The 10,270-nt window shown below is 35.7% G+C and overlaps 1 protein-coding gene across 4 annotated transcripts in view; it reads right to left on the bottom strand.

The window, feature by feature from the left end:
• Nucleotides 1–10,270, bottom strand: part of PIGF (phosphatidylinositol glycan anchor biosynthesis class F) — a 36,385-nt gene that overhangs the window by 9,514 nt on the left and 16,601 nt on the right. For all 4 annotated transcript variants that reach the window (XM_006159889.3, XM_006159886.3, XM_006159887.3 and 1 more), the window contains exon 5: nucleotides 6,426–6,534. In XM_006159889.3, coding sequence (XP_006159951.1) covers nucleotides 6,426–6,534 — 109 coding nt within the window. The remainder of the gene's footprint in view (nucleotides 1–6,425; nucleotides 6,535–10,270) is intronic.

Below are 10,270 nucleotides of genomic sequence, written 5' to 3'. Positions count from 1 at the left end.
GGGGGGCAGTGCATCCTCTCTCTCTCTCTCTGGCAATAAAAAAAAAATTAATTTCTCATAAATCTTGGTGTAAATTCTTAAAAATATGAGTATTATAATAAAATTACTTATAATGTTTGGGGGGATATATGCCATTGCAGATAACATGGAGAAACTGACCTATCTGTAGCTAAGAATACCCAGAAACATTTAGAACAACTCACAACCATTAGGATTACTAACTCTCTCTTTAGATAAAAAGGAAAAGAAAATCCAGGCAGCTAGTTTTAAATCTTTCACAAGTTACTTTTTAATGTTTGCTTTGTTTGTTGTGCTTATCACAAATTTGCATTTGCATGACTGACAGATTCATTTTTCAAAGCCTGCTGTCCTTCTAGTAGTTTTAAATGATCATTTATATTTTCCTCTCAATTCAGTCTTCAGAAGTGTGTTTTTCCAGACATCCCTACAGCAAGTGCTATCGTCTGATGCAGGGATGCATGTACAGACCAACCTGCTCATGTAGACACATTGCTCTGGTTGTAAATCTGCACTGATTGGATACTTTGACCACTTTCCTATGACTAAGAACACAGACACAGAAGGGTTATGTGTGCAGTCTCTTGTCTGAAATTCTGTCAAGGTGACTCTATGCAGTCTTGTCCCGATTCACACAAATGAGTTACACCATGGCCAGCTTATTCTCTCAAAGTCGCCAGCAGAGCATTTTCACCAGGATTACAATGACAACAATCACATCTTTTAAATCCAAAACCGCTTTCTGTCAGTTAAGTGTTACATGTTTTCCCCATGCTTGAAACACATAAACTATATTCACATTAATGTTTTATTTTGGCATAAAACACGGTAGAATGTTTTTGATAACAGACATACAATTACCCTAAAAATATGTAACTCTTCAGCCAATTGAATTCATAATATTATCCTCCCTACAACATTTTGCAGTAATTTGTATAGTTATAATCCTATGTAATAATATGTTATAATCCTATTGTAAAGTCCAATTTGTGACTTTATAAAATGAATATATGTGTTTCACAAATATTACATTTTTAATCTGGTAAAGCTGAAGAAAAAACAAAAAAAAACTTTTAAACACAACAAAGTCTTTACCTGGTATCTAATAGGAATAAATACAAATATATTTAAATAATTTAATGAAGAGAATCATACTGTAGTGGGGGTGTGGTCTGAATACTACCTCTACTTCTTCCTCTTCCCAGCAGAGAAATGTTGAGTGAGATGTAAGATATATACTCCTCCCATTCTATACTTTGACTTTCGAGAGTATAAAAATGGAAACGAAACCTACTTCTCACTATGGTTATCAGGATTAAGTTACGTTTGTGATGGTGCCAAGCCCCGGGCCCAGTGCATAGATCAAATGTTATGTTTTATTTCTACTGCCATCCAAAAGGTCAGACAAGACTGAAAATTATGTGAAATTCACATACCCTACATTCATATAACTAAATAACAGAGAAACAGACAAATTAACTTTCCATTCCAACAACTGAAGGGCTGCTGGGCAGAAAAAGTAAAATAACAAACTGAGACAAATTTACATACTATTAACACATTAAGACACATAAATAATGGAATTTACTATTTTTTGAGTGTTAAAAATAGCTTTAAATTACTTCTTTTATAGGAATAAAGGCTTATAACATTAAGCACTAACTATGTGTCAGGTGCTGAGCCAAGTATTTTAGAAGGATTTTATTATTTAATCTTTACTAGCAAGTAACAGAGTCAGGATTTGAACTCAGCAATCAGATGCCAAAGCTCTTAATCATAATAACTATTAATAAAATGTGAGAGGAAAGTGAGAAATTACCCTCCAGTGAGGATGGCCATGCCACAATCCCATCTCCATTCTCCTCTTGGGATCTTGGGCATGCATGCACATGCCCCAGGTGAGTTTTAAACCACCAGGTCCAGGACTTGAACCATGGTCGACTATGTGGGACCCCAGTGATGTAACCATCTGCCATCTGCTGGTCCCCCTCCTCCTTGTTTTTTTTTAACAACATAAAATACTAGGCCCCCCCCCCTTTTTTTGAGATATTTTGCTATAGTGTGCACACGTGAGCTAGAGAGAGAGAGAGAGAAAGTGAGAAATCTCCCCTCGGGGGGATAGCCATGCCATAATCCCTTCTCTATTCTCCTCTTGGGATCTTGGGCATGCATGCACATGCCCCAGGTGAGTTTTAAACCACCAGGTCCAGGACTTGAACCATGGTCGACCATATGGGAATTCAGCACCTTAACCACTATGCCACCTGTTGGCCCTGCCCATGTTTTGATAAAGGAACAAACTAAGATATTTTTCCATATAGAATGCTCGTGGCTACCTATTTTACAAAATATTGAAAGCATATTAAATCTAAATCATAATTAACAAGTAATTAAATCCCATGAAGTATTCGTTATACTTAATTACATAGAATGTATGCTTTGCACATAGTAATAACAAATACTTATTGATTTGTTATTTAGTTATAGCAGATAAAGAATCAAATTACAATGCACAAATATTTCCTGTAGTCTAGATATTTATTTTCTTAGTAACTATAAACTTTTTTTAGAAGCAAAAAAGGCTATCTGAGTTATAGAAAGTTCAAATGTTTATTTTCTTGCTGATATTGTAAGGCAAATAATTAAGGCAGGGAGGAAAAGCAAGATGATTTTCAAGTATTTTAAAAAACAGCAACAAAGATGATCAACAATGGAGTGAGTAACCATACTATAATATTCTCTCAGCCAAATCCCCTTGCTGCCTTCTACACAAGAAAGACTTTCTTTAACTATAAAGATGCTTAGTTATCTTTCATCACCTATCATTACCTATCATTACTTAAAATTTATTTTGAGTGAAAAAACTTACCCATTGAGATTACCTATTTATTTTCAATGGAATTTTCTAGTCATTTAGTGAAGCAATTTAAAAAATATAAACATTCTTGAAATTGCTCATTACAGAATTCACATCATATTATGCTTGGCCTGAGGAATGTTATAGAGAGTCAGATTTGAGTTAGAAGTAGGGCAAATTGCATTAGAACATGTAGTAGCTTTTATGGAATTTTGTTTGTGTGTATATGGGTTTTTAAAGAAGAGGTAATTGCTTAGCCAGCGTATCTCTTGTTTCTCTGAGTAGAATATAAATAAAACCAGATCACCATCTAGAAAAACTTGCTTTATCACAGGTTTATCAAATCTGTATTGGGCTACAAGAAAAAAGAACCTAAAATCTCTCCATTTTAGATAGTAAAGTTTAAGTTTTGCTCTAGCAAAATCTCTTTGTTCAGGAAATGCCAAGTCCCTTATCTGATATATTGCTTCCCTGGTAGATTCTATGCTGTGTATTTAGAATTGCTGAACAACAACAACAAAATAGCCAAAATAAAAACCTTGTTTTCTGACAATAAAAACTGAAAGAAAAATGAAACTTCATCATTTCTCTAGTTTATTAGTATATAATTACTAAAAGGGAAGGGGGGGCAGGTGAGTATTATATGATTAGAATGTTTTAAATTATACATCAATTCTATCATTCTCTCATGATATGTATCGGAATCTAAAAGGATTATAGTGAATAAGTGGGTCATTAGCTACTCTAAAAATAACTCAACAGTAAAGATAAGTAAACAGCCAAAATATTCCAGCTGAACAAAAAATTCTTAATAAGGATTAACATTTGTTACATATTTAAATTAGCTAGCTGGAAAATCTTTTAAAAGTCTATATTTCAAATATAAATTTTATATTAATTTAAAAGGTCTGAAACATCAGTTTTGACCCACCTTACCCTTTCTTGTAAATAAGCATTGAGGTAAAAAATGAATCAATAGCTAAACACCTGAACAATCCAAAAATGGGTAATTGGGTTGCAAATAATTAACACATATATTTTCTAAGCAAATCTAGACCCAGATTTTACAAAGCACATCTCCCTATAATTCAATGTCTACTTCTGTATAGTCTTATAAACACAGAAGACTTAAATGTAAAATATCACTTTTATACATTAAATTTTCCATCTATAAAAACTACATGTTAATTATTTATCTATAAAAACTGCTATGTTAATTATATATTATCTTACCAGCCCATGAAAGCTGATATCCCATGGTGCTGCATTTATCAATATTTTGTGCTTAGATTAATGTACCTGAAATATACCTGAAAGTATATGTAGATTCAATGTATCTATTTAAAAGGAATGAATCTACTACAGTTTAAAATGATTTTCTATGTGTACTTTTCAAGGATTTTGATTGTCCCCAATTTAGAAATCACTGACACCTGACTGAATGAAAGTAAGTAACCGTACAAATGACGTCCACAACAGCTAAATCCCCATCTCACAGTGACCCACCAAGATGGCCAAGGAAGTGTAAGGAAAACCTTCATTAGCACTAAAACCTTGAGAAGGGTATCGGTGACATCACACACTCCAAACCTGCAGGGATTTCTATACTGGATGAAGAATCGAAATAGGGAAGGGCAAACCTGCCAGACTTGTTAAACCGTAAAAGAACAACTTGACTCTCTGGGAGGCAACATTTAACTAAAAGCACAAAGAATGGATGTCAAGGTAGTAGACATTCAGGTGTAAGACATACAATCCAGATCCCATGTTTGGCAAATATGTTACATCAGCCATTCACTATCTAGGAATTTACCCTGAAGAGAAAATTGGACAAATATGCAAAGTATAATAATAACCATAATGAATAATAGTGAAAACAGAATATAACCTCAATGTCTACTTATAAAAAATTAGTATATTATTTTACCCAAATAATGGAATATTACATATATGTAAGTTTTTACTGAAATGGAATGAGCACCATAATATACTGTTGGAAAAAAAAGCACCTAATAATAGTTACACACGTGAAAGATAATCTCAAAAATTATCAACAATATACAAGTGGGGGTTTCTTCTAGATGGCTAGAAAAAAAGTAATTTTTTAATTGTTATTAATATTGCCTAACTTTTCTAAATAAGTATATATTATATTTGTGATCATAAAAAATTCTCTATGTTGGAGAAAGAAAGTATATTTATTTTTTAATACCATAATTCTGCTTGGAAAAAACTACTCTAGGAAAATAATTAGAAAAATTAATGGGCCAATGTCATGGGTCAGCCCATGGCCTGGTGGTTAAGGCAGCTGGATCCCACATGGCTGACTGTGCAGTTGGAGTCCCGGACCAGGAAGCATGAGAAACATGTCAGGCGCATGCGTGTACATGCCCAAAATCCCAAAAGGAGGGATAAACGGAGGAGAAAGGATCGCAGTCTGACCATTTTCTATGGGGAGGGGTACTTTCCCACTGCCCTCGCTCCTCCACAATCATGTGCCCTCTGGCAAATTTAAAAAAGAAAAGAAAAAACTCATGAAGTTAGAGAGTCGAAGAAGTTTATCATAGCAGTGTTTATTATAGTTACTATAATAATTAGGATCATCTAAATGACCTGGCCCAGCTATGGTAGTGCAGCAGTAACATGAGGCTCTGCGATACTTGAGACTGTGTGGAAGATCGGTGTTTGGTTCCTGGGTCAACCACACATGCTGGGTGGCACATGCTGGATGCATGCATGCCTGTGATACTAGCTAGCTGGGAAGGCTGGAGGGAGATGGTGGCATGAGAACCTGTTGAGGGTGCTTATCTTTGTCTCTTTCTCAAGAAATAAATAAGTATACTTTTTAAAAAACCTCAATGATCAATAGTGAATTTATTAAATAAATTATGGAGAATTAAGATAAAGACATATCCATCACAACTAGCTCAGTGATCTTGGGACTATTAGTTCTTCATCTATAAAATGGGGGAAAAGAGCACTCTCTCTCAGTGCTCTACCTCACAATTAGCTTTACCCTATTATGATAGTCAAAGAAAAATGTGATGCTTCTGTGCTGCCTCTAATATTCACAACCTCTACTTTAAAAACGACTTTGTTATATGGTTTAAAAAATATTTCAATATCAAAATTCAATTTGGCCATCAATCAAGTAAAGAAAATATGAATCTAGAAGCACAGGAAAGTGAATATCAAAGTTGAAAATAAGGAATTTCTGCAATTTCTAGCTTAAATTTTTAAAAACTGTAAGCATTCACAAAATAAGCTTGTCTATTCACCTATACATGTAGAAAAACAGCGATGGAAGAGAGGATACTTGTGGATACTTGTGGCACTAGGTCAGGTTCCAATAAGAAGCTACCCAGTCTATAGTGATGGAGAGCATCAGTATCCTGACATCAGTGAAAAACAAAACTCCCTATGTATGTGTGTGTACACACATATGTATGTATACACACATGTACATGCATGTATATACATAGTAGCTTGCTTCATCAGTTTTACAATTATTATACACTTTATATTGTTGCTTTAATTTTCTGAAACCTACCTGCCATGGTCTTTCCCAATCCAGTGGAATAGGAAGTGCTCCAAGCCACGTTCCTACAAAACTAGAAATTGTAGTGATCTGGAGACTATTCTCCCAAATGGATGTAACTCTGTAAAACACAAAGATGTAAATCATTGTTGGTGTATATCTTAGCTGCTAGAGAATCAAACAAACAGTATAAATTAATGCTATACATGTATTTTCTATTTAAAATGAGCATCACAAATTAAGATCTATATAGTCACCATGCACTATTAACAATTAGCAACTGGTAGAAAGATATAAATGTTTTTCCATTATAAAGGTAATACTGGGGGCCAGCAGGTGACGTGGTGGTTAAAGGCACTAGATTCCCACATGGCCAGCCGCAGTTCAAGTCCCGGTCCTGGCGGCATGCTTTCTCACCTTCTCTCTCTCTCACTCTGTCTCTCTCTGGTCAAATTAAAATAAATAAGTAAGTGAATAAATAAAGTTAAATAAAATAATTATTTTTAAAAAATAGAAATGTAATACTGGGTTGTGGGAAAAGTCATGATGCATTTTTGCATAGAAAAACACAGAGGGACCAGCAGATAACATAATGGCTACATCACTGGACTCCCACGTGGTAGACTGTGGTTCAAGTCTAGGGGCCAGCAGGTGGCATGGTAGTTAAAGCACTGGATTCCCACATGGCCAATTATGGTTTGAGTCCCAGACCTGGTGATTTGTTTTCTCTCTCTCTCTCTCTCTCTGGTCAAATTGAACAAGAATAATAATAAATAAAATTAAATAATTTAAAAAAATCATTCTAGAAAAGCCTTTTCCAGCCATATAATTCACTCATTTAAAGTATATAATTCAGTGTTTTTGTTTTGTTTTTAGTATATTCACAGAGATGTGCAACCATCTCCAGAGTCAATTTTAGAATGTTTCCATCACCCCTAAAAGAAACCCTTTACCTATTAGTAATCACTCCCCATCTCCCCTGCTCCCCAGCCCTGGGAAACCACTTAGCTACTTTCTGTCTCTGGATTTGCCTACTCTGGACACTTGATATAAATGGAATCATACAATATTTGTTTTTTGTGGCTGGTTTGGGTCACTTAGCATGTTTCAGAGTTCACCTATGTGAACACCACATACCAGCATTCATTCCTTTTTATGGCTTACTTATTGCCTTGCATAGATATTTCATATTTTATTTACCCATTTAACAGCTCATGGAAACCTGGGTTGTTTCTGCTTTCAGGCTATTATGAATAATGCCAACACATGAACATTCATGTACAAGTGTCTGTGCGGGCATGTTTCCAGTTCTCCTGGGATTACACCTAGCAGTGGAATTGCTAGGTCATATGGTAACTCTGTTTTATCTGCCAGACTGTTTTCCAAAGCAGCTGAACCACTTTACATTCCCAGCAGTGTATGAGGGTTCCAATTTTTCCACATCCTCTTAACACTTGCCATTATTATTTTTTATTATAGTCATCCTAGTGGGTGTGAAATGGTATCTCGCTGTGGTAAATTTAGGGTTAGGAATTTAGAAAAGTCTTAAATGTCAGACTAAAGGAGTCACTGAAGGTTTTAAATCAAGGAAGAAATATGATGAGATCTGTTTCAATAAGACTTATGTATCTATTTTATCTAAGTTCTAAATTCCAAGTTCTAGGCTAAGGGGCAAGATGCATATCTTTACATTTTTATTTCAGTACACCTGTGACCATCTTATGATTACTAAAATAAAAAGTGCTAACATCACACACACACACACAAATACACACACACAAGACCTACTTTAAAAAACAGAAGAACTTGGGTCAGCAGGTGGCAGGGAGGTTAAAACAGGTGGATCCCACATGGCCAACTATACAGTTCAAGTTCTGGACCCAGTGGCTTAAAAAACACACTGGGCATATGTGCATGTGTGCCCAATGTCCTGAGAGGAGAATGGAGAAGGGATTGCAGTATAGCCACCCACATTGGAGGATTATTTTTCACGTTCCCTCCCCTCTCTCTCTCTCTGGTGAGTGAATGCACACTTGGCCAAAAACTTCTTAAAAAATAGAAAATCTCTGTAGGCTATGCTTATAAAATACAAATTTTTTATGCAGTCATGTACCATGTAGCAAGGTTTCAGTTGACAAGACCACATATATAATAGTAGTTCCATAAAATCATAATGGAACTTAAATATTCCTATTGCCTACTAATGTCACAGCCATTACAATGTCATCACAGTGCAACACATTACTCACATATATGTCATGATGTAGGTGTAAACAAACCTACTACACTGCCAGTCATGTACATACAGTACACACAATTATGTACAGTACATAATATTTGCTGATCATAATAAACAAATGTGTTACTGGCTTATGTGTTTACTACACTACACTTTTTATTGTTTAGAGTATACTCCTACTCATAAAAATTGTTTGCTCTGGGCCAGCCAGTGGTGTGGTGGTTAAGGTGGCTAGATCCCACATGGCCAGCTACACAGTTGAGTCCCAGACATGAAGGCTTCAAAAACACACCAGGCGTGTGTGCATGTATGGCCAAAATCCTGAAAGGAGAATGAAAGAGAAGGGACTGCGGTGTAGTCATACTCCAGGAGGGTGCTTTCTCATTCATCCCACCCCCATCCCCCCACCCCCGTCTCTCTCCAACAAGTACACGTGCCCATAATAAATTTAAAATATGAATGAATAAATAAATGTTAAAAAGTTTGTTTTAAAACAATGTGCCATGTTATACTGGTAGCAGCCTCATTTCTTCTCATGTTTACTGAGTCTCTAGATTGCATCATTTTTCTGTTTGATTTAATCTATTGCCAATACTGCCAGTAAGAGGCCACATTGATGGATAAATGGGGACCAGCAGGTGATGTATTGGTTAAGGCACTGGATTCCCACATGGTCAATTGCAGTTTGAGTCCCAGACCCGATGATTTAAAACTTACACCAGGCACATGCACATGTGTGCCCAAAATCCTGAGAGGAGAAGGGATTGTGGAGTGGTCATCCTCCCAGGAAGTGATTTCTCACTTTCTATCTCTCTGCTGAGTACACACGTCCAGCAGCAAAAATCCCACTCTTAAAAAAAGAGGTCACACTGATTGATAAATACGTGTGTGTTTGTGTACATGCACACATACACATGTCTACATAGCAAAGGATTAATATAGCCTAGGTGTGTAGTAGGCTATACCATGTAGGTTGTATAATTACACTTTATGATGCTCGCATAATGACAAAATTGTTTTTTAACTCATCTCTTATTAATAGAATGTACCCCTTTGTAAAGCCACACATGACTGTATTTGTCAAAATTATATATGTAACATCTTTAAAGTGAAGGATTATAATTAGATTAATAATGAAAATAATAAAAATAGTAGTCTCCTCCTCCATCCCTTTCCACTCCTGATTTCTACTTCTGAGGTAAACACTTTCAACTCTTCTTCCTGTTTCTTCTATTCACCTCAAATTTAAAAGAATATGCACTAAGTATAGATTTTTTTTCAAGATTTAATTACTTTCTGCTTACTATATGGGAGAGGAAGAGTTTACACATTTTACCCACAAGGCCCCCACTCCTACATATACATTTCTCCCCAGGTCATTGTTCCTCTTCAACGGTTACATCTCTTCTTTTTGGCTGAATTGATAGCAGTGTCTACCTTATGAAAACATACTAATCAGAGTGACCCACACAGCAATCCACAATTACATTTCCTTTCTTATAGTAAATATATAGCTTTCTTAGGATGTTAAGAAGTGCTTCTCTTCCCCCCCCATTGGCTGATGTACCTGCCACTAAACTGCCTTCGAGTACTCCAATGCAAGCAGAAAGCCCCTGAG

Source organism: Tupaia chinensis, unplaced genomic scaffold, assembly GCF_000334495.1.
Source record: "Tupaia chinensis unplaced genomic scaffold, TupChi_1.0 Scaffold000661_1, whole genome shotgun sequence".
In the NCBI taxonomy this organism is placed as follows: Eukaryota; Metazoa; Chordata; class Mammalia; order Scandentia; family Tupaiidae; genus Tupaia; species Tupaia belangeri.
The sequence above is the reverse complement of the archived record's forward strand: the minus strand, read 5'-3'. Positions and strand labels throughout refer to the sequence as shown.